At 36.2% G+C, this 26,261-nt stretch overlaps 1 protein-coding gene across 1 annotated transcript in view; it reads left to right on the top strand.

Moving 5' to 3' along the window:
- Positions 1-17,380, top strand: part of LOC114085856 (uncharacterized) — a 28,375-nt gene extending 10,995 nt beyond the window's left edge. Inside the window, exons 4-5 of the mRNA XM_027927178.1 lie at positions 16,779-16,881; positions 17,103-17,380. Of these exons, the coding sequence (XP_027782979.1) occupies positions 16,779-16,881; positions 17,103-17,249 (250 nt within the window). The 3' untranslated portion in view covers positions 17,250-17,380. The remainder of the gene's footprint in view (positions 1-16,778; positions 16,882-17,102) is intronic.
- Positions 17,381-26,261: the final 8,881 nt, after the last annotated feature.

The raw sequence follows: 26,261 nt of genomic DNA, 5'->3' as shown, positions 1-26,261 counted from the left end.
TAGAAAACTACATATGGTTTTGCAGGTTTGAAAATGGTACACTAATGATGGCACATTGTCTACAACCCTCTGCACCTTGCTTTTGTACTTAAGTTTTTATATTTTTCCAGGTTGATACACAGTGTACAGTATTTCTTTTCTTTTCTTTTTTCTTTTTTTTTTTTTTTGGCACCAGGGATTGAACCCAGGTGTGCTTTATCATTGAGCCACATCCCCAGCCCCTTTTATATTTTATTTACAGAGTGTTGCTAAGTTGCTTAGGGCCCCACTAAATTGCTGAGGCTGACTTTGAACTAGCAATCCTCCTGCCTCAGCCTCCTGAGTTGCTGGGATTATAGGCATGAGCCACCATGACCAGCTATAGCATTTCTTTGGATATTATAATTTGATATGTTTATCTATTTTCCTTTAAGTTTAGATTATTTTCTATTTTTCACTACTAAAAATGACTACACTAAACATATTTACATATCACTACATAATATTATCTTTGGGAGATAAATGTAGAGGATGTGAGCCATGTTGAAACTTGATTAATCTTCTCAAACTTCTCAGCAATTTGTTTTACTAGTTTAGTTCCAACATGCATTGTACTAGCGTTTCCATTTCTTCACATCCTCTTCAAAACCATATTTCTTACTGTTCATCAATATGTTGGGTATGAATAGGAATTTCACTGTAGTTTTATTTGTATGTCTCTAATTGCTCAAGGAATTGAGCATCATTCTGTCTTTTTTTTTTTTTTGGCGACTCACATTTCCTCTTTGGCCAATTGCCTATCATTTACTTATGGATTTGAAGTTGCTTACTTATTTTAGGTATTAATTCATTACCCGATTGTTTTCTCCAAACCTGTGATATGTCTTTACACTTTGTAATATCTTGTTATGCAGAAGGTTTTATTGGAATGGATGGCTTTGGCTTTCTGAATCTTTCTTATCCTGAGGTCATAAACTTCTTATATTACATATTCCTTTAAATATTTTAAAGCTTTGTCTTTCATATGTAAGTCTTTACCTAAAATGATATGGTACAAAGTAGAGAATTACTTTTATTTTATATAGATAGATTGTCCCAGCACTGATTTTTTAAATAAACCATATATATGTTCACCATTGATTTATAATACCACCTGTGTGATGTATCAACTTTCCAAGTATGTGAGATTCTCTTTGTTGGAGCTTCGTCTCATTTTCTGTCTATCTTTGAAATATTCTCAATGAATATGAGTCTTGACATTTAGTAGTATAACCTTCCCCACAACATACATGTATTATTCTTCTAGTAGAAAATTGTCTTAGATAATTTTCTTCTGTTTCCTTGTGAATTTTAGGATCCTGAAAAATCCTACTGAGATCTTGATGGAAAGTGAATTCAGTTTACAGATTTATTTGGGAAGACTGAAAATCTTTATAATTTAAGGCCCTTCACCTGGTCTATCTTTCATTATTTCTTTTCATAATATTTTGAAAATTTCTCCATTGAGGTCTTTCATATTTTACTTATTTATTGTTGCATAACTTTCATTGCTATTGCATATGGACTTTTTTGAACCCCTGCTGTTTCAAATCAAAGCTATAGAAAGTTTTTTTGTTTGTTTTTCACTTTGGAGGTTTATTAGCTTCCTGTAGCTGCCATAATAAATGACCACAAAGGTTAAGGCTTGAAACACAAGAAATCTATCCACTTGTAGTTCTAGAGGACAGGAGTCTAAAACCAAGAGGTAGGCAGGCTGAACTCCCTACAGAGAGAATCCTCTCTGGCCTCTTCCAGTCTCTGGTGGCTACCAGCACTCCTTGGCACGTGGCCATATCACTCCAAACTCTGCCTCCCTCATTTTCCTTCCCTTTTTCTCATCCATCAAGCATCAAATCTCCCTCTGCAAGGAGAGGACACTTGTAATTAGCTGATTCTCTTAATTCTCAATTTTTTAGACCTAAAAATACCTTTATTCCCACCTTTAATGGTGTTTTATGGACCCCAAATCCTGTTTAATATCATTTTTCCCTTAATACTTTAAAATATAGCTCCATTATCACCTACTGTAGCTGCTGAGAAATACTCTTCATCCAGCTCTTTGTGGGCAATTTGTCCTTTGTTTCCAGTAGTTTTAAGATTGTCTTTGTAATTCTCTGCCTCTTATCCTGCCAATCCTAAACACTTTCAATCGGAGGATCTTTATTTATTTAATTTGAGGAAATTCTTATCAATTATTTCTTCAAACACTGTCTCTCCACCATTTCCTTCATTCTGCCCTTTCAGAGGTCCTATCAGATATGTCTTGGGCCCTATCTATCCTTCATCTTCTAGGTGGTACTCATTTGTTTCTTTCTTTTGTCTTTCTTGTGCTATATTGAGTTTAGACTTACTGCCATTTTCTTCTTTTTTTTAAAAAAATTATTGTTTAAATCAGTTATACATGACAGCAGAATGCATTTATGCACTTTGATATATCACACATAGATGGATATAATTTCTCATTTTTCTGAGTGTACATGTTGCAGAATCATATTGGTCATGTAGTCACATATGTACATACAGTAATAATATCTGTTTCTACTATCTTTCCTATCCCCACATCCCCTCCCCTTCCCTCCCACCCCTTCCCTCTACCAAACTAAGGTAACACTATTTTTCCCTAGTGCCCCATTCCTTATTGTGAATTAGCATCCACATATTAGAGAAAACATTCAGCCTTTTGGTTTTGTGGGATTGGCTTATTTCATTTAACATGATATTCTCCAACTCCAACCATTTACTGGTAAATGCCATAATTTCACTCTTCTTTAAAGCTCAGTAACATTCCATTGAGTATATATACCACATTTTCTTTATCCATTCATCTATTGAGGGACACCTAGGTTGGTTCCATAGTCTAGCTATTGTGAATGGAGCTGCTATAAACATTGATGTGGCTGTGTCATGGTAGTATGATGATTTTAGGTCCTTTGGGTATAAACCCAGGAGTGGGATAGCTGGGTCAAATGGTGATTCCATTCCAAGTTTTCTGAGGAATCTCCATACTGCTTTCCAGAGCGGTTGCACCAATTTGCAGTTCCACCAGCAATGTATGAGTGCATCGCCAACATTTGTTGTTGCCTGTCTTCTTGATGATTGCCATTCTGACTGGAGTGAGATGAAATCTTAGTTTTAATTTGCATTTCTCTAATTGCTAGAGATGTTGAACACTTTTTCATGTATTTGTTGATCAACTGTATTTCTTCTTCTGTGAAGTGTCTGTTTCTTAGCCCATTTATTGATTGGGTTATTTGTTTTTTGGGTATTAAGTTTTTTGAGTTCTTTATATATATCCTAGAGATTAATGCTTTATCGTAGGTGAATGTGGTAAAGATTTTCTCCCAGTCTGTAGGCTCTCTCCTCATGTTATTGTATCCTTTGCTGAGAAGAAGCTTTTTAATTTGAATCCATCCCAGTTGTTGATTCTTGATTTTACTTCTTGCACTTTAGGAGTCTTGTTAAGGAAGACAGATCCTAGGCCAATGTGGTGAAGGTTTGGGCCTATTTTTTCTTCTATTAGGTGCAGGGTCTCTGTTCTAGTGCCTAAGTCTTTGGTCCACTTTAAGTTGATTTTTGTGCAGGGTGAGAGATAGAGGTTTAATTTAATTTTGCCACATATGGATTTCCAGTTTTGCCTGCACCATTTGTTGAATAGGCTATCTAGTATGAGATAGGCTGTCTAATATGAGATAACCATATTTATGTGGATTTGTCTCTGTCTTCTACTCTGTACCATTGGTCTACAAGTCTATTTTGGTGCCAATACCATGCCATTTTTGTTACTATAGCTGTGTAATGTAGTTTAAGTTCTGGTATTGTGATGTCTCCTGCTTCACTTTTCTTGCTAAGGATTGCTTTAGATATTCTGAGTCTCTTATTCTTCCAAATAAATTTCATGATTGCTTTTTCTATTTCTATGAAGAATGTCATTGGGATTTTAATAGGAATTGCATTAAATCTGTATAATGCTTTTGGTAGTAGTATGGCCATTTTGACAATATTAATTCTGCCTATCCAGAAACATGGAAGATCTTTCCATCTTCTGAGGTTTACTTTAATTTTTTTCTTTAGTATTCTGTAGTTTTCATTGTAGAGGTCTTTCACCTCTTTTGTTAGATTGATTCCTACTTTTTTTTTGTTGTTTGTTTGTTTTTGTTTTGTTTTGTTTTTTAGAGGCTATTGTGAATGGAGTAGCTTTCCTAATTTCTCTTTCAGTGGATTCATCACTGATGTATAGGAATGTATTTGATTGATGGTGTTGATTTTATATCCTGCTACTTTGCTGAATTCATTTATTCTAGAAGTTTTCTGGTGAAATTTTTTGGATCTTCTAGATATAGAATCATGTCATCAGCAAATAGTGATGGTTTGAGTTCTTCTTTACCTATTTATCCCTTTAAATTCTTTCTTTTGCCTAATTTCTCTGGCTAGAGTTTCAAGGATGATGTTGAATAGAAGTGGTGAAAGAGAACATCCTTGGCTTTTTCCAGTTTTTTAGCGGGAATGCTTTCAATTTTTTTCCATTTAGAATGAGGCTGGCCTTTTGTGCTATATTTTGTCAAATGCTTTTTCTGCATCTATTGAGATGACCATATGATTCTTGTTCTTAAGTCTATTAATATGATGAAATACATTTATTGATTTCCATATGATGAACCAACTCTGCATCCCTGGGATGAACCCCACTTGATCATGGTGCAATATCTTTTTAGTATATTTTTGTATGCAATTTGCCATAATTTTATTAAGAATTTTTGCATCTATATTCATCAGGGATATTGGTCTGAAGTTTTCTTTTCTTGATGTGTCTTTGTCTGGTTTTGGTATCAGGGTGATATTAGCTTCATAGCATGAGTTTGGAAGGTATCCCTCATTTTCTATTTCATGGAATACTTTGAGGAGTATTGGTGTTAATTCTCCTTTGAAATTCTTGTAGAACTTGGCTAAGAATTCATCTGATCCTGGGCTTTTCTTGGTTGGTAGGCTTTTGATGGTGTTTTCTATTTCATTACTTGAAATTGATCTGTTTAAATCATGTAGAACCTCCTCATTCAGTCAAATGTGTCTCTAGAAATTTGTTGATGTCTTCAATATCTTCTATTTTATTAGAGTATAAAATTTCAAAATAGTTTCTAATTATCTTCTGTATTTCAGACATGTCCGTTGTGATATTTCCTTTTTCATCTTGTGTTTTAGTAATTTGAGTTTTCTTTTTCTCTTCATTAGTATGGCCAGGGGTTTATCTATTTTATTTACTTTTTCAAAGAATGAACTTTTTGTTTGTCAATTTTTTCAACTGTTTCTTTTGTTTCAATTTCATTAATTTCAGCTTTGATTTTAATTAGCTACAGCCACCACTACCACTGCTAACACGGCCTAGAGGACTGCTTCAGGGGAGACTCCAGGTTTGATTGCAAGTGGTTGCACCCATTTTGGGACACCAGCCAGGGCCTGGAGCCTGAGTGCCAGCAGGTTTACCACCACAATAGCCTCTCTCTGGGGACTCCAGCTGAGACCTGTGGGTTTGGAGGAGCCTGGGGTCTTTCTATTGAGAGTGCTGGTGACCCTTGTCGTGCTGCTGCATCTTGGGGTTGCTCCTTTGTATCCCTGGTGGTCTCTCTGCAAGTAGGAGCAACATTGAGATCCTCGGACTATAGTGTGGCCCATCCTGAAGTATCTGAAGCCCAGATTGGTGGGATAGAGACTGGATTTGCGAGGGCTGATCTGGGTTTGAGATCCTGAGAGATCTCAAAGACAGGGCTGAGAAACTGTTGAACACTGACAGAGATGATTCGACTTTACAGCAAGATTTATGTTATTTTACTTTTTGATTTACTACTCTCTCTACCCTATTTGGAACAGAATGCTTTTTATGCATCAGTGTGTGGAGGATATATGAATGGTATATAAATGGTGTTTTGCATTTTTGCTGTATTCTTATGTATTTTTTCTCTTTGTTTGTATTCTTCCTCTCTTTTGTCTATTTTCTTGAATTTTCTTTCCACTTCTCCAACCAACAGCCAATCTCTGTCAGCTCCTCTTCCACTCTTCCTGTGAATTTTTACTTCTAGCTTCTCTCTTCCTCCCTTGTAAATAATGAATGTTACACTACCTCTGCTCTCTCATCCACCATTTGAAATTGTAAATTGTTTTTAACAAATATTCTGTTTGTACTATAGGTAGTTATTGAACTCATCATTTTGGTTTAATGTGAGAAAGAAGTAGACACCTTAGTGGGAGCTATTAGGTTTAAGGCTATATATTGTGTACACTGGGTGCTGTTGATATTGGTCTCACCAGTAAAGGCAAAGCGCTAGAAACCTTCAGGGACATTATAGGTCTACAGGGTAGAATATATGCTGCCTTAGATCTATACTTCTAGATGGGAAAATACACTAACAACATGAAAAAACAAGGGAGTAAAGTGCTCCAAACAAAAAGATGTTTCAACAACAGAAGCCACTGATAACACAGTAGAAGAAATGTCCAAGAAGGAGTTCAGATTGTATATAGTTAAACTGATATGTGAAGATTAGTACAAGGAGTGAAATCAAAGAAAAAATACAGGAAGTGAAAGACAATTTCAATCAAAAAATCAAGCAGAAATCCTCAAAATGAAGAAATAGGTAAACCAAATTATAAATTCAATAGAAAGTATCACCAACAGACTAGATCACTTGGAAGACAGAACCTCAGGCAATGAAGACAAAATATATAATCTTGAAAGTAGAGTTGAACATGCAGAGAAGATGGTAAGAAACCACAAAGAGAACATCCAAGAATTATGGGATAACATTAAAAGATCAAATTTAAGAGTTATTGGAATAGATGAAGGAGAAGAGATATAAACCAAAGAAATGAACAATCTTTTCAATGGTATAATAGCAGAAAATTTCACAAACCTAAAGAATGGAATGGAAAATCAAATACAAGAGGCTGACAGGATCTCTAATGTACAAAATTACAGCAGACCCACACCAAGATACATTATAATGAGAATGACTAACACAGAGAATAAAGATAAAATCTTAAAGGCTGTGAGAGAGAAAAATCAAATTATGTTTAGGGGGAAACCAATTTGGATCTCAACTGATGTTTCAACCTAGACCCTCAAAGCTAGAAGGTCCTGAAATAATACATTTCAAGCTCTGAAAGAAAATGGATGCCAACCAAGAATTTTGTATCCAGCAAAATTAAGTTACAGATTTGAAGATTAAATTAAAATATCCCATGATAAACAAAAATTAAAAGAATTCACAACGAGAAAGCCTATATTACAGAGCATTCTCAACATAATATTCCATGAGGATGAAGTGGGGGAAAAAAAGTGAAAACCAGCAAAGCAAGGCTCTACACTAAAAGGATATTCAACCAAATGAGAAACTAAGACAAATCAAAATCACAGGGAATACGAATCATATTTCTATAATAACCTTGAGTGTTAACGGCCTAAACTCATCAATCAAAAGACACAGACTGGCAGATTGGATTAAAAAGCCAGACCCAACAATATGCTATCTCCAAGAGACTTACCTCATGGGCAAACACATCCACAGGCTGAAGGTGAAAGGGTGGGACAAAACTCATCACTCATATGGATTCCGTAAACAAGCAGGGGTTTCCATTCTCATCTCAGATAAAGTAGACTTCAAACCAAAGTTAATCAGAAGAGACAAAGAAGAACATTTCCTACTCCTTAAGGGAAGTATATATAAGCAGGACATAACAATTATAAATATTTATGTCCCAAACAATGGAGCATCAGTGTACATCAAACAAACCCTTCTCAATTTCAAGAGTCAAACAGACCACAATACAATAGCACTGCCATCTTCTAACCTTCTAATTCACAAATCCTCTCATTCAAAATCTAGGCCTAGGCAGACTTAGGGGATATTTAAGAGATAGGGCTCTGTTACCAGCTTGATGAGTTTCAAATTCCACTCTGCTATTCACTAGCTTCTGGGCTTAGACAAATAGCTAGCTTCTCAGGGTCTCATCTTTTCATCTCTAAAATAAGAATAATAGTACTTACTTGATAGTGTTTGTGATTGTTAGAAGAGCCAATTTGGACGTAGCTCTTGGTGTAATAAATATTAGCTATTATTAATATTTAAATTGATTTCCAAAATTATTTGCTTAATTTTAAGAATTTTTACACTTTTATCTGCCATTTTAAAAACATTCTTGGTCTTCATTTACATCTTCATTTATCTCTTTTGGACATTATAAACATCCTATTTTAAAGTCAATTTCATATTGCTTCATTAACTAAATGTCATCTGTAAAGAAATCCTGTTCTGATTTGTTTGGGTCTGTTGACTACTAAATGTCATGGGCTTTGGAATGTTGAGTAACAGGCTTATTTTGAGATTTTTGCCTGTTTGTTTCGGCTCTTACTCCACACTGATCCTGACCCTGGACTCATTTTTTTTTTTTTTTTGTCTAATAGTTGTGTGATTGCCTCCCTCCTGCCTTGCAAACCTCCAACAAAGAAGTAGGTCTTTAAATGCTAAATTGGGGTCCATTCCTGCCTTGCATTGATATTAGAGCTATCAAAGGTAGTATCAGAACCAATCCCTTCCTAGTAGGCAACTATCAGTTAAAGAAAAATTAGCTTATCACATTTTATGAAATCCAGGATGTCACTGGTTATAGGAGGCTCGCCATTTTATTTAGCATTTAAGGAAAAGAAAACTATCAATTAAACCTTGCCACACTACTTTATCAAAAAATATCATTTTTATTTTATACTTTCTAAAAAAAGAGTTCTACTGACTTAATTTTTGTCATATATCCCTCTGTGCATAAGTACAAGTTAACAGCAAAAGTGTTCCTAGAATGTCTTAGCATAATAGCACAACTCTTTTGAACTTTTCTTTTTTTTTTTTTTTTTTTTTGGTTCAGAGAGTGATGTTCCTGATTTCCACCCACCTTGGTCTCCGTCCAGTAGGAGTGTGGGGAGTGCAGCATTCCTTAAAATATCGTCTTCAGGGTTTCTTCACGTCTATGACCTCCATTCTTCTCATTCTGATGTTTGTGTTCTCCTAGAAACAGCAAGCTCACAAATGCTTTCTGGTCAACAGAAATCCTGGGAAACTTTGAGATTTTGGAGATATATGTTAATGTGTGAAAAAAAAAATGTACCTCATGGGATTAACAAAACCAAACCAAAACACTAAGGTAGTCCTCCTAACCCACTGTTTGGCTTTCTGGGGTCAACTGCAGCCTGAAAATAATAGAAAATGCAAGAAATAGACAATTCAAAGGTTTTAAATTGTGCACTTTTATAAGTAGCATGATGAAATCCATCCTGCCTGGGATGCAAATCATCCCTTTGTATCCACACTGTGTGCTGCCTGCCCTTAGCCACTTGGAAGCTTGATTATCAGATTGTCCATGGCAGTACTGCAGTACTTGGGTTCAGGTAACCCTTAGGCAGCAGTTCAATGTCACAATACCTTCACTTCAGTATACAGGCACCTCGTCATCATCAGAAGATTGAGCACAGTCCAGTGAGATACTTTGAGAGAGAAACTACATTCACATTTTATTTTAATATATTGCTATAATGATCTATTTAATTAGTAGTAATTATTATGAATAGTATTAATTTATCAATTAAATTTTATCATAGATAACGTCTTGGAAAAAAAAAAGACCCACATCATGTAGGGTTCAGTACTATCCATGGTTCAGGCACCCGCGTGGGGTCTTGAACACATGCCTTGAGGAGAAGAAGGGATCCCCTACTGCAGTTACCAAGGATTTGCACTCCTACCTGACCACCTGCCTAGGAGAAGATACTTAATAGAACCTAGAGCATCTTAACTCAGAGTGAAAAGGGAGATGGGCTGGAATTCTCAGCCTATTTAAGGAGGACCTGTGGTCCGTCAGAACAGTGGTTGACAACTCACGTTGTCTCCATGGGGAAGTAAGTTACCTCCCATACTTATGTGCTCCTCCCTCAGAGGCTCTGAGGGCGTCAGTCAGTTGATTTGTGCAGAGCATCTACAGCATGTGCACGGGCACGTTCCTGATGACCCTTCTCCTGGTCGCCCAGTTCAAACTTCTCTGTTGTTAGTAACTTCCTTCACTGGTGGGGGGGCCTCCTAGCCCCCCATCCCGTGTTCTAGCAGTGAACTTGAGCCCTTGTCCTCCCACCCCAGCCCTCCTTCTTGAGAGGGGGCTTCTTTTTAGTCCTCTTTTCCAGGCAGCATCTCAGCTCTCGTTCCTGTCCCTGTTCCGGGCCCAGAGCCTGACCTTCTCCCTGTTCTCAGCTTCTGGTTCATAGAAATGTTTGGTTTCTGAGCCCAGCTACATCTCCTTGGTTGTTCCTACTTCATTTTACCAGTAATCACTATATCTGTGGATCAAAGGGATGATGTTAACATGGATCTCTTGGGTCACCTTGGCTAGGACTGCTGACCACACAGTGGTTAGCACCTCCATTTTCTTCATTCCACTGCTACCTCCCCAAAAGGAGGTTTATGTTTTATTCATCATGAAAAAGATCTAGCCAGGAAGGGACTTAAAAATAGATGGATAAAATAATAGTTTTATAGTTCAAAATGTATCTCAGCACCTTTTTAAAATGTTTTATTTGCCTAATTTGGAACTCCAAGTTTCTATATATGATTTTTTTTTTTTAATGAGACTTGGGTATTACCTGGATCGTGATTTCTTGTTTGTTTGTTGCTTTTTTCTTAGTCAAGTTTATTTTTCTAATTTGGAAATAATTTCAAATCTACAGAAAAGTTGCATGAGTAGTACAAGAACTCTAGTGTCTATGTTGCCAATTCTTTCCTCTTCCTCCTTTTCTTCCTATAAGAGTGTGTGTGTGTGTGTGTGTATACATACATACACATACACACAGACTGACACAATGTCTCATCACTTCTAAGTATTAGAGTATGTGACTGAAAACAAAAACACTTTCATACACTAGTGTTCATTGCTACTCTGTGGTTCTCCCAATCAGAATATTCACATTACTACAGTAAGAGTATTCAATCCACAGACTCCCTTCAATTTTTTCTAGTTGTCCTATCTAGTTTTCTAGTCACCTCAAGGACTAACATCCTTTTAGGTTCAGGATCCTGAGCAAAGGAACTAGTGCTGCACTTGGTTGTCATGTTCCATCAGTTTTCTACCATGTGGAACAGACCCTTGTTTTCTTGGTCCATGATGATATTAAAGAATGCAAGCCTTCCTTCTATAAGATGATCTCAATGCACCCATGCAATGGCTTCCTGTATGAAGATTTGAATTTGGGGCCAACATACCTTATATACAAACAGAGATATGAAAAATTGTGGTATATATGTATATTAAGAATTGTAATGCAAAAAAATACATGTATAATGGCATAACTTGGCATGAACATACTTTATATACAGAGATACGAAAAATTGTGCTCTATATGTGTAATAAGGATTGTAATGCATTCCTCTGATGTGTATTTAAAAAAAGACAATCAATGGAATTAAAGAGAATGTTTATATATCATAACAGATGAGGGATTAATATTCAGAATATATAGAAAAGCAAAACTCGATAACAAAATGAACAACACCATCAAAAGATTCACAGAGAACTTAAATAGACAATTATCCATTGGGGCTGAGGCTGTGGCTCAGCGGTAGCATACTTGCCTGGCATGTGTGAGGTATTGGTTTCAATTCTCAGCACCGTGTATAAATAAATAAAATAAAGATCTATCAAAAACTAAAAAAAAAATTAAAGTAAATTTATTTAAAAAACCAAATTGTCTAAAGAAGATGCTCAGATGACCAGTGAATATGAAGATGCTCAATTTCATTGATCTTAGGAAAAAAGAAATCAATACTACAATGACATATCTCATACCCATTAGATTGGCTAATATAAAAAAATGGAGAATAATTGCTTTCATAAGGACATGGAGAAATTGGAATCCTCATGCATTGTTGGTAAAAATGTAAAATAGTACAGCTGCTGTGGAAGACAATGTGATTTTTTTTTAAAAGATAGAATTATCAAATTATCCAGTAATTCTACTTCTGTGCCTATACTTAAAAGAATCAAAACTAGAGTCTTAAAGAGATATCCCTATAACCTGTTTCTAAGCGTCTTTATTCAAAGGGGCTAAAACATGAAAGCAACCCAGGCATCCATGAATAGATGGTACATTATTTTTCAGCCCTTAAAAGGAAAGAAATTCTGACATTTGCTACAACATGAATGAAACTTGAAGTCATTAGACTGAGCAAAATAAGCCAGTCAGAGACACCAAGTTGTATGATTATGAATCCATTCGTATGAGGTACTTGGAGTAGTCAGTATCATAGAGATAGAGAGTAGAATACTGATCTCTAGGCACTGTGGCAGGGGAAGATAAAGACTTGTTTTATGGGTAGAGGATCTTAGTTTTACATGATGAAAATTATTCTGGAGATGGTTGTTGGTGGTGACTATGCAACAATGTGAATTACTCAATACCTCTGAACTAAATGTTTCAAAGTAATTAGGACAGTAAGTCTTATGTGATGTGGTGTATTTTGCCACAATCAAAAAAAAATTGAAAAAAAAAAAAGGTAAAAGGCATAATACTGAACACTGCAGATGGCAATTTATAATTCAATTATTTTCTTTTATAATAGTCAGAATTTATGAAAGTCAGAGAATGGTAAAATTTCTATACAATTTGATATTGAAAAAATTCAATAAATTTTGGGTCTAAATACTCCCAATACCCAAACTTATTGCCTCAACTTCTATATATATATATCCCCCCTACCCCTGATCGAACCCAAGGCCTTGTGCATGTGAGGCAAGCGCTCTAACTGAGCTATATTCCCAGCCCCTAATCTTATATTTTGAGTTTTTCTTTTGTGTGCTTGTGCATGTGTGTACTTTTCTCCAAGTCATTGCTTATGATTCCATTCTTTTTGCTTTCATCTCTCTTCTTGATGGAATGAATTATTTAGTATTTCTTTCAGAAACATCTTATGGACAGTAAAGTTGTTTTACTACATGTACCAAAAATACCTTATTTTTATGATTCTACTTAACTGAGAGTTTAATTGAGTAGAGAATCCTTTAATTGTTGTGCTTTTTCTCTTAATTTTGAGTTTTTCTCTATTGACTTCTCTAATTATAAAGTTGTCAGTGTGACCTTTTTGTTAATAGTAATTTGCAAGAAGTTATTTTTATTCTTCAAATTCTGTAATTGCGCTATGATTATTCTTACTTATTAATGTATTTTTTAATTGCTCTTGGCTTTCAGTGAGACTAAGTCAATATAGAGATCCATGTCTTTGCCTGGCAGGTTGGCGCACCCTGGTGATCCCAGTAGACTTGGCAGACTGAGTTCAAAACCAACCCTAGCAAATTAGCAAGCCCTGAGCAACTTAGAGAGACTCTGTCTCTAAATAAAAAAATATATAAAAAGGGCTGGGGATGTGGTTCAGTAGTTAAGCACCCCTGAGTTCAATCCCCAGTATCAAAAAAAAAAAATTCATGTCTTTAATTCTGGAAAAATTCTGCAAATATCACTATCCTTCTATCCATTCTATCCAATACCTTCTATCCATTATCTCTCTTTAACAACTACCTATTCTTGTTCCATAATGTCTTTTTGTTGTTTTTGTTTCATGGTCTAGTTTTTTAATCTTCCTGAGAATTTTATTTTTTTAATTTAGGTTTACTGAGGTACAATTTTTAAGAATATAGTTAAAATAGTTTCAAGAAGTATATGATTTGGAATGTAACCAAAATATGAAATATTTCCACCATCTGAAAAAATTTTCTTATGCCTCCTTTAAGTCAATAACTATCCCTAATGGTCAATATCAATACCCAGCCTTTCATAAGCAATAGTAGTACTTCTATTGTGATAGAGTTTCCTTTTTTCAAATATCATACAAATGGAACGGTATATATACTTTGTACATGGCTCCATTCATTTGTTACAATGCTGGTAAGAATCACTCATGTCACTTTGTATGCATACTCTTTTTTTTTTTTTTTGAATGTTGATCAGGATACTAACGTATGACTACACCATAATTTATCTATTTATCACATGGCATTTGGATTCTGATTTTGGCACTTTGGGTTAAAGTTGTTTTAAACATTCACACATATTTTTGATCTTAAGTAAATGCAAAAAGTGAGATTTCCAGGTTATTTGGTAAGTTTACATTGAACATAAAAGGAATTTCCAGATTGTTTTCTGGGATAACTATACTATTGCACTCATGCCAGCTGTATGTGAGAGTTCTGGCTTTTCCACATCCTTGTCAGTACTTAGTGCTGGCTGTTTTTATTCTTGTTTTAAGCTATCATTCTGCAGTATATTGTGGCACTTCAGTGGGATTTTTATTTTCATTTTTATAATGCCTGGTGACTTCCTGTGCATCTTGCAATCTCTATCTCTTCTTTGAACATTTATGTTTGTGTGCATTTATGTATTTTGGAATTAAGATCATTATCCAATATGTGATTTGCAAATATTTTATCTGGGCTATGGATTATGATTTATTTTTTACTGGTGCATAATAATTTAAATATAAAAGTGGGATTCTTTGTGACACATTCATGCGTGCACAAAACATCATTTGCTTAATTTGCCCAGTACCTCTCCCTTCTTTCCCCTCCTCCTTCCCCCTAATCTCTTTACTTTGCTCTACTGGTTTCCCTTCTTGCTTTCTGTTTCCAATAACATCTTTTGAAGAGCAGCAATTTTAACATTCATTGATGGTGACTAGTTTATATTGTTTTCTATTTTGTTTCACAATTTCATATCCTATATATGAAATATTTATAACCTATAGAGACATAAAATTTTCCTTCTATTATTTTCCAGGAGATTGGTGATTTTGATTTTTATGCTTTTATATTTCAACTTGAGTTTTGTATGCGGTACAAGACACAGATGATGAGTCATTTGCCCAGGATGCCCAACCCTTCACCACATGTTAGGAGGACGTCCTTTCTCCATTGACTTTCCTTAGAGGATTTGTGAAAGACCAACCTCATACCTTAGTACTGATTGGTTTGTAGACACTCTCTTCCGTTTTACTTACCTATATGTCTGTGTCAGGTTTAAAAAGGGTCTGGGGTTGAAGCTAGTAGAAAAGCGCTTGCCTAGCATGCATGAAGCCCTGGGTTGGATCTCCAGTGCAGGTGGGGAAGGAGAATTGTTATGAAATATATCAGGCAGCTTGTTGATAAAAATCATATCACTTCTCTAGACTTTGTAATATTTATAGTTCAAATTTATTATGACTTTTTGTTCTACAAATAAATGTTGACTTTTATCACTAACTTTATATTTACAGTTTATTGTTTTTCTTATACAACTGCCCTCAGTAGTATAATCTCCAGCCCCCAAAACTGGATTTGTGTTGGAAAGTGTAGTTTCCCAAACATTTTTTTTCTGAGTGTCTGCCTATGAGACCACTTTAATCTTCAAGAAATGTCCAAAATAAATTCTTTAGTTCTTAATAGATTAATGTGATTAGCACTAGAGTTAATGATTTTGAGATAGGCACAGAAATCTGGGTTTCAGAGGTGTGGGGAAGAGCAAGACAAAATCAGATCATGCTCTGTTTGCCTAGATTTGTTTGAGAACTTCAAAGACTATGTGTGGCTAATTTGAACAAAATTGATCATTAATTTATTGTTATGATAATTTTTAAATCCTATTCTTTGAGCCTAGTTGAAATTAAAGTTTGTTTTCATTATTCTAAGTATAATGAATTTTAATAATTGCCTTTAACAGCAGTTTTTGATTATCAATCAATGCATACTGAAATGATGAAATATCTCAAATAATCAACGCTATTATGACTTAAGTATATTTTGCAAACATTTTAAGCTTGCTTTTGAAAGTATAATGGACTTGATTTCTTTCAAGGGTCTTGGAATGCTGAGCCTAAACAGCAGCACCTATGTTAACTAGCCACTTTCCTAAATCTAAATAAATTATTCTGAAAAATACAAGGAATTCTAAGTTTCCTTAAACATTTTAATTTTGTTCACAAATTTGTCCTTTTGTCTTTCTTCAACTAAAAATCTGAAGCCCTAAAAACAAATTAAGGCCACATTTTACATTGGAATCACAAAGCTGATCTGTCAGATACAAAAATAAGTAGAATTATCTTGAGTGTAACACTTTAAACACCAAATGCATGGCTTATACCTAAATTTATCTCCAAATTATCACCAGATGCTTGATTTATTTTATTGCCCCTACATACATAATTCTAAGATTTTACAGGGTTAACGTTTGTTGAGGCAAACTGGGGTCACCATCCTTAGGGACTTGAGGTGCGTACCATCCAGAGCTTTTTAGGCAACATGAGACACCTGGAGTGGTATGATGGCTCTGAAGATGGCCCCTCAATGTACCATGCCTCGTAGAATCTACACCCTTGTGTTGCGCTTCAAACTCTGGGCTGATTCTGTAGCTTCTAATTGGTTTCAGTTGAAACCAATACAATATGGCAGAAAAGAAATGTGGCTTCCCCCTGGTGTCCGGGAAGGTCAGTCAGCTGCTCTGTGAGAAGGTTGACCACGTTGGGTCCACCGTGCCATGGAGAAGCCCAGGCTAGCCGTGCAGAGATGCTGTGTGAAGAGAGAGTCCTGGCTAGCCCCAGCTGTCCCAACCCCCGGCCATTCCCACTTTCAACCATCCGGATTGAACTCCTTCTGAATTTTGCTCTACAAAATTGTGAGATTAAAAAAAAAATAACAATTTGTTTTATTTTACCAAGTTCTAGGGGAGTTCATCATACAACAATATTCAATAGGCAAGTTGTTCATCTCTCAGGCTCCCGTAACTTGCTGAGCTATAAGTTTCTCTACAGAATATTCCAGGTACGTCTCTTTCCACTAGGATTCTATTATCCTGGTTTATACTATTCCCTGAATCTTCCCTCTGATTTGAGTCCACTGGTTCCCAGTCCAAAGGTTAGAGTTGCTTCCTCCACAGCTTGATGGGAGCTGGCTGTTTGTTTACTTTCTTTCTTTTAGTCTGGGCTGAAACTCACAAAGATATCAAGGACACCTGACTGGAAGCTGCATCTCCTTCTTGCCAGGCTCGAAGCCCCAGCACTGGAGTCAGGCTGATGAAGAGGACACTAGGCTGGGAATGGAGCCTGAAATGGAGAGCACTTCCTCAGTCCCTGGCCCATCCTTCTGTGACACCAGACAGCCGGAGGGCTCACAGTGCTGAGAGGTTTTAGCCTATTAATCTTGAGACTTGAAAATAGAATTATTGGCCTCAAAATAGGCTAAGGAATCTACAATCAGAATTAAAAATACCATAATTAAATGCCCACAAATATGTCAACTTCATTAAATGCTGAATTTAATACTTATTAAAAACTTCATTACTTTCAAACAACCATTTCAGGTTAGATTTGTATTTTTTTCATTTTATAAGAATTCATGCGCAGGCTGGGATTGTGGCTCAGAGGTAGAGCGTTCCTCTAGCACTTGTGAGGCCCTGGGTTGTCCTTAGCATCACATAGAAATAAATAAATTAAATAAAGGTATTGTGCCCAACTACTTCTAAAAAATGAATGTTTAAAAAAAAAGAATTCATGAGCTATGTAAACAAGTACCAGACTATCAGAGTCTCTTGCAAATTATTCAGAGAAAAAAAATCAGTAGTACAAATATAACAATTTCACTTTTATATAAAAATGGTGCCTAATGTGTATTAAGAATCCATTACGATATTTTTATGATGTGGTCGGGGTAGGATGTCCACAAGTGTGAGTACTAAGGCTCTCCCAGGTCCTGAGTGGTTCTGTGGAACTGACCATGGCGCAGCTCCACTTTGTACATAGGGTCACTGCTCCTCAGGCCCACCTGATTGAGCTCTAATGATACTTGATTGAGCTCTAATCCTTGGTTGAGATTCTGCCCTGCCTCCCAGCAGTTAGTCTGTTTTTCCCAATTTTAGAATATAAGTCACAGGCAAATAGAATGATTCTCCCGAGGTGCACAGCTACTGGGTAGGAGGGGCCAGATGGGAGCTCAGGTCTCCGGAATCCAACACTCCCCCACCCACCTTCACAGCTCGGGGTAGCACTCAGCTTCACTCCCGTGTTGAAAATCATCGTTGGCAGGAGACGCACAGAAAGAAACCTGTTCTTTCTCCCTTCAAGTCCAATCCAGTTCCCAGAAAGGGATCTGCTCTTGGTCACTTACACATCCACGTCAGTGAGTGACCTCCCTCGGGGACGTTTGCATTTCAGCTGCCTTATTTTGGCTGCCAGAAGATGGCTGAATTTTGGCTTCCTGTCACTTATCATGCAGGACCTCATGCCATGTCTTTCTGTTTACTCAAACTCCCCTATTTTCGTGGTAAAATTTGACGGAAATTTTCCTTCCCATTAATCTCTTTTTTTGCAAAAAAACTTTTATTTTCAGGTGCCTCAAAACTTTTGGCAATAGGTCAAGTGTGTTTTATTACGTTGAGAAATAACTACATCCTCAGCCACTGAGAAATGTTTATTCTCCCTAAGGTGATTCCACCCCTTAACTCACATCCTCTATTTAGCCATTTAGTCCTGGCCAGCGCCCCAAACAGAAGGGAGCCTTCTTGTTCAAACCACCCCAAAGAAGCTGCAGAAGCTCCTCACTCACAGGAAATTTTTTTTTCTGGAGCTCTAAACAAAGGATACAACTTGCAGGTGGTCTGTGCACAAGGAAGCTCAGAGAAAATCACATCTAGAAGCAGGGACCCAAGACACAAGCTCTTCAGAGAACTGAAAGGTAAATAAAAGCCTTCACCTTTTCAGTATTTTGACGGGGAAACCTAATCACAAATATTCACAAGTCGGTCTACTTTGCCTTCCTGCTACGTCTTTGCCAACTCTCCTTCACTCCTTTCCCTCCTGAGAGCGATCCCTTAGTTTATGCCATTCATCCAGGGTGGCCCAGGAGCCAGCTCTCAAACATCTCTGCAGGATGGCCTCTCTGTGGTCCAGTCTCCCCAGATGACCCCCGTGACTCCCCGCTGTCAGCTGGCCTTCCTCCCTGCGGCTATTGTTGCTGATCCTCAGAGCCCAGTCCCACCTGGCCAGGAGAGCAGCTTTGCCAACTCCCGTCCTCCCACAGTGGCCATAAACCTCCCCATCCTTCAGTGCCCAGCCAGACCTCAGGTGGAAATCAGCCCGGTGGGTGAAACCACCCATAGTTGTGTGTTTGGTGAAGAAGTCACACAGATAAAATAAAGAAGAGTCTGGAAGTGCCTGCCTCCGAGAACGTGGTCCAGTGACCTAGTTGGGAGCTCCCACCAAGACCCCAAGACCGTGGAGCGCTTTAACAATTCTGTTTTCTGTGACTCCAGTCCCATCTGCCCTGATTCCTCCTGCTGCAGGCCCAGCAGGGATGACTCACAGCTGGTCCCCATTATTCTCCAGCAGCTCTCTGCCCGTGATCCAGAACAACTGCTCCACACTTCCCTCCCCAGGAGCAACGCCACTGCCCTAAATATTTCCCTGTTGTTTATCATCCCTACTCATTTCCAGGGCTAGCACCTCATTTGGGAACCTCCAGTCAATGTCTTTCTTCAGGAACAAATATTCAAATCAGATAAAATTTAAATTATGATTTTCATTTATTTTAAGCAAATAATTCAGGTGTGGATGCCAAATTTGAAAGGTACATAAGGAGACCCAGTGAAAAATAGTCTCCTTCGTACCTTTGTCTCTCGGTAATCCTGTTCCCTGACCCAGAAATAATTACTGCTACCAGCAGCTGAGAGATCTGGCAGAAATGAGAGTTCAACAAGGACAACTTTTTTAGATTCCACAAATGAATGAGGTTAGACGACATTTTTCTTTCTTATTTCATTTCATATAATGTCCTTCAGTTTCATATGTATTATCACAAGTGATGATTTCCTCCTTTTATGGGTGAATAGTTTGATTGTATGTGTATATGTGATATTTGTGTATACAGGAGATATACACATCCCATTTGTTATCCATTCCTCTGTTGAGGGGCACTAAGGTGGATTCCATTTCTAGGCTATCATAAATAGTTGTACCACGTGAGAGTGCAGTTATCTCTCAGACAAAGTGATTTCATTTTTTTTGGACATATACCAAGTAGTGGGATTGCTGGATCATATGGTCATATTGTTAAATTTTTGAGCAACTGCCGTATAGGTTTTCATAATGACTGTCCTAGTTGACATTTCCATTGAGAGTGTTCAAGGGGTCCCTTTTCTCCACACCCTCACCAATACTTTTGTCTTTTTAATAGCCATTCTAACTGGGATGAGGCGATATGCCTGTTGGGTCACAGAAATAATTAAGAGGGGCTGGTGTGTTTGGTGGGAGTAGGGAGATGTTAATCAAAGGTTAAAAAATTTCAGGAAAGTGGAAGGAATAAGTTCAACAAATCTGTTGTTCAACATGGTGACTATGGTTAATATATTGCATTCTCTTTTTTTTCTAATTTTTAGTTGTAGATGGACACAATACCTTTATTTTATTTATTTATTTTTATGTGGTGCTGAGGATCAAACCCAGTGCCTCACATGTGCTAGGCAAGCGCTCTACCACTGAGCTACCACCCCAGCCCCATATATTGTGTTTTTACAGATGCTAAGAGAGTAGATATAAAGTATTCTCCCACAAAAATGGTAACTATATAAGATAATACATGTTAATTAGGGATTTAGTCATTCCATATGATGTATATATACTTCAAAACATCATATTATGTATAGTAAATATATATAATTTTATGTCAGTGTTTTACACACAAAAAATTTTGTAAGCAAAATCACCCAAAAATATATAGATCTATGTATTTTCCACACACAAATGGTAATAAACACATACTATTCTATAACTATGTCATTTAATATATTTTAGAACTTCCATATTAATACTTATAAAGCTATTATTTTTAAATGACAGCATATAGCAACAGTGATTTACTTAACCCTTTACTATAAAATGTTTCCAATATTTTATTATTACAAATAATGCTGTAACTAATGTGTATGCACTTTTATAAATTTTCATATATAAGGATTTGTAAGATAAATATCTGGAAGTATTGCTCAGCAAAAATTAAATTTTAGTTTTACAAAATGTACTATATTGGGCTGGGGCTGTAGCTCAGTGGCAGAGCGCTTGCCTAGCATGTGTGAGGCACTGGGTTCGATCCTCAGCACCACATAAAAATAAACAAATAAAATAAAGGCATTCTGTCCATCTATAAATAAATAAATAAAATATACTATATTGGTCAATATCCCTCCAGGGAAGTTTTACAATATATTCTCCTGCCTGCAATGTAAGAGAAAGTTTCTCCACACTGTAATCAATACCACTTCTATTAAAATTTCTTTTTTTGAAAATATCACCTCTTTATAGTTTTAGCTTATATTTCTTTTACTACGATTGACTATGAGTTGAACATCTTTTCCATAAATTTTAAAGTCATTCATATTTCTGTACTTGATAATATCATCATATATTTTTCTACTTTTCTAATAATTTGCTAGACTTTCCTATGTATTTGAGGGTGCTCTTTATTTACAAAGAAAATTAACTCTTTGATTTTCTCTCTCTCTCTCTCTCTCTCTCTCTCTTTCTCTCTCCTCTTTTGCCACACAGGAATGTTTTAAACAAATGTAGCTGTCTATCTTCATCTTTTTTATGGCTTCTGGATTCTGTTTTATACTCTGGAATGTCTTACCAACTCCAAGAATATTATTTTTACTTTACTTTCATATTTTCTCTTACCATGTTTATGGTTTCACTTTTTTATTTTTAAATATTTAAACCATGTGTAATTAATTTTGGTCTAAGATATGAAATAATGATCATTTATTTTTCCAGATGGCTACTCACTTGTTCATTTATTAAGTGATCTAATTCTTTTCCAAGGATTTGAGTGTTAATATATCTTATATATACATATGCATATTAAATATATATACACAGATATGCAGTAATTATATGTGTAGTGTATCTATTTTTGTTCCATTAATCTATCTTTCATGCACTAGACAACCCTCTTAATCATGATTGTCTTATGTTGCATCTTGATATTTGACACAGTTCACCTCGTACACTCCTCTTATTTTTTCAAATATTTTTTTAGTTGTCGATGGACACAATACCTTTATTTTATTTATTCATTTTTATGTGATGCTGAGGATCGAACCCAGGGCCTCACACGTGTGAGGCAAGCGTTCTACTCTGAGCCACACCCCCAGTCCTCCTATTTTTTCAGAAACTTTCTCCTTCTTATTTTCTATGTGATTTTAAAAACATGCAAATTTTTTTCTTCTTAAAATTTTTTTATTGATTTCATGTAAAATACATGGATTAACACAGGGATAAAAATTACATTTTATCATAAACCAACAATCTTAATCAAGATCATGGGAATTATTCCATTTGTTCATTTTCTTTTGCATCCAAAATAACAATTTGGAAATTTATTCATATTTCTTGTTAAAATAATTTCTAGGTATTTGATTCTTTTTGTTGCTGTTAGTAGAGTGGTTTCTTTCATTCCGTATCCCAACTTGTTTGCTTATATGAAGCTACAGACTTTTTGTATATTAAATCACCTCCTCTACCATAGTGAATTGTATACCAAGTGTGTTAGTTTGCTTTCCATTGCTGTGACAAAATACCTGAGAAAAGCAACCGAAAGGAAGAAAGATTTATTTTGGCTCAGGGTTTCAGAGGTTTCCATCCACAGCCGGCTGGCTCCATTACTATGGATCTAAGATGAGGCTGAGCCTTATGGGCAGAGAGGGTTGCTAGAGCAGAGCTGCTTACCTCCTGGAAACAGGCAAGGAAAGAGAGTGAGGAAGAGGCTGGACATGCTCTTAATGACCTACTTCCTCCAACTAGACCCCACCTCCCACAGTTTCCACCCCTTCCCAATAGCCCATTCAATTCCGAGCCCCTGGATGGGCTGATCTGTTGGTGAAATCAGAGCCCTTAGGATCCAGTCACTTCCCCACCTCTTAAGCCCCACCTCTTAACGTTGATGCACTGGGCCCAAGACGTCACCAAATGAGCCCTTTGGGGAACATTGCAGATCCAAACTATAAGAAAGGTGTAGTATTGTTGCAGATAATAATGCGAGTTATATAAGGTAACCTATTTAAGGTAACTCATTTTCATGTATTCATAATTTTTCTTGCCTTCTAATGCTTATGTAGACTTTAAAAAAAAACAACTTGCAATTGTATTTTCTGAAACTACCAAACATTATACAATAATAATAATGATGAAAGAAAATCTTATTTTCCCCCGGCATTAATAGAAATATTTCTAGGATTTTCTCACTAAGCACAATACTGATGTTGGCTCTGAGGTTCATATACACATTGTTTTTTGATTAATGTGTATATAGTTTTTTTTATTAATACAAAGGTATGCATCTATTTCTATTTTATTAAGGGATATTTCAAAGTAAAAAAAAAGGATGTTGAATTTTCTTTGAATTTTTTTGTGTCTATGGAGTTAATTGTATATATTGTTTTTCATTTTCAACATAGTGTGATGAATTTTGTTAAGATTTCCTGATAAACCTGTGAAGTTGATTGTTTTTAGTGTTTTAGGGATGTACCTCTCTGAAAATTATTTCTAATATAGAAGCTGCATTAGACTTATGGGGGTTTTATGATTTATATTTTTCTAAAAAATTATTCATTTTACTGAGGTTCTCTAACTTATATAGAGTTCAGCCTATTAGTCTCTGGTGGTTATTTATGATAATCTAAATTTCTCCAAATCTATACTTATTTCTCTAATATTCTTTCTTATTCTGTGAATTTATGCACTTCGATTTTTATTTAATTAATTGAACTAATAGCATACTCATTCAGTCTTTATAAAAAGACATAATTTGTAAATTCATTTATTTTATTTTTAAAAATTTGCTGATTCACTTTCTGCACTTATCTCTGTGGCTTTCTTGTTTCTGTATACCTTAGATTTATTTTGCTCTTTATCTAATCTCCTGAATAGGCTTCATTTATTTTATTTTTATTCCTTATGTATTAAGATAAATACTTGAACTATAAGCTTTTTTTCTGAGCATTCTTTTAACTGAATTCTGTAAGTACTGATTTGCAGTGTTTTTGTTATTTCCTAGGATTCTGTCATTTGACTTGTTTTTCTCTAAGCCCAAGAGTTCTGACTTTATTCTGTAGGTAACAGGATAAAGGTCTTAATCTTTTCACACTATGTAACAACACACCTAAATTATAAATACTGGGAATTTCTTGCTCACAGTTCCGAGGGCTCAGAAGTCCCAGGTCCAGGTACCCCTGGGTTAGGTTTCTGGAGAGGGCTGCTTTCTCTTCCATAGATGGAACATTGCTCCTGCTTCCTCACCAGGTGGAAGGGCAAAGAGGAAAAAAGCCCTTTGATAAGGATTCTAATCCCATTCATTAGGGTGGAGCCTTATGACCCCATCACCTCCTAAAGACCCTACCTCTTAATACTAGTGCACTGGGGATCAAGTTCTAATATATGAATTTTGGAAGGTCACATGCATTTAAGTAGAATTTTAATCAGGAGAGTGAGATGGACATAATTATGTGCTAGATATACCAGGGAACCAGTTACAATACTATTCCTATGTATCAAGTGAAAGATAATGATTACCTGAACTGAAATCACAGAAACGGGGGCTAAAGAAATACGGATGTTGAGATGGAAGTTGCACTTATGGAACTTAATTAGATGTGAAGTGAGGAGACAGGGTAAGGGTATAGCCAGAATGACAATTCCCAGCCAGGTGAATGGCCAGACTTTGATGCCAGGCACCAATGTTTTGAATACAGGGTGAGGAGCATTACAATTTGGGGGAGGAAAAAATAATATGAATTTTGGTACTGTATTTAATTTCATGTATCTAGGGGACATCCAATAGATAGCCAAAGGACTATTGAATGCACTTATGAACACACATGTGCACTTGCACATACCCAGGCCCATAGCCACATACACACACCACGAGAGCACAGAAGAGGTCACTGGACTGTGGAAACATCTCACTACAGATGAACTTAGCATATCTGTGTGTCTTAGTACCTTTGACATGCTATAACAAAATGCCGTCAACTGGGTAGTGTATCAACAACAGAAATTTACTTCTCACAGATCTGGATTCTAGAAAGTCTGTGGTCAGGGGTTTTCAGATTCAGTGTCTGGTGAGGCCCCACTTCTTCCTGGTCTGTGGGTAGAACCTTCTCGCTGTGTCCTTGCACAACAGAGGGGTGAGGTAAGTTCTCTCATTGGATGAATCACCCTGATGAAGTCTCTGCCTTACTAGCACCTCTGTTTCAATAGGCAAGAATCCTACTTTCAAGGAATGCTTTGGGACATCCATTAGTGAATAAATAAGAATACTTTTAATTAGTGTATCAGTTTATTTTTAGATAACGGATCCAAAGAAGTTATAAGTATGGTATTTAGAAAGTGTTTCAGCTTCCCTAAGATTTACTTAAAATCCCAACAAATCTTTTGTTGTAAACTAGATTAAAAAAAAAACAACTTCTGTTTATTATCACCCCCTCCCTGTCAGAAGTAACAAAATCAATTTGTAGTCTACATCATCCATCGCATTTTTAAAGAAACAAAATCTGATTGCTCAGTACTAGATGTACTGTTGACATTTAGTAAATGTCAAAGAAAATAAGAACATTTCTCACCCAAAGTATAATTTGGATTTCAACCTTTTTATAGGATTGCTGTCTTCCCAAGACATGCTCATGAAAGTTCAAGATCATTTGGGAGTGTTTATCCTTAAAACTCTTAAAAGAAGAGGAAGTTTAAGTTTTAGTTTGTACAGATCTATACCTTAAAAGACTGGATCAGAAATAAAAATCAGCTTAATAAAAGCATGTTGCAAACAATTAACTTCTCTTGAGCATTGAATAGCTACAAAGTACTGTCATAGTCAGGCATAGAGAAGCTGAGACAAGTACAAAACAGGTCCTATCTTCAAGAAGCTTTCAGTCCAGTCTAAGTAGAGGTAAGAAAGAAAGAAATATCCTTAATATAAAATAATGTGCAATATGCCCAACGACAGGCAAAAGCTCAAGGATATGACACTTCAGAGAGGGTCAATGGGAATGTAGTAGTGGACTAAACCAAACCCTCATCCTCGGGGTGGTGGCCACACAGTTGGGAAAGACACTGTGTACAAATAAGAAACCTTCTGTCTGAATCTCTACCTAGGTTTATATT

The sequence above is a fragment of the Marmota flaviventris genome, chromosome 3 (assembly GCF_047511675.1).
Source record: "Marmota flaviventris isolate mMarFla1 chromosome 3, mMarFla1.hap1, whole genome shotgun sequence".
NCBI lineage: Eukaryota > Metazoa > Chordata > Mammalia > Rodentia > Sciuridae > Marmota > Marmota flaviventris.
Note: the sequence above shows the minus strand (reverse complement) of the source record. Positions and strands in the feature narration are given on the sequence as shown.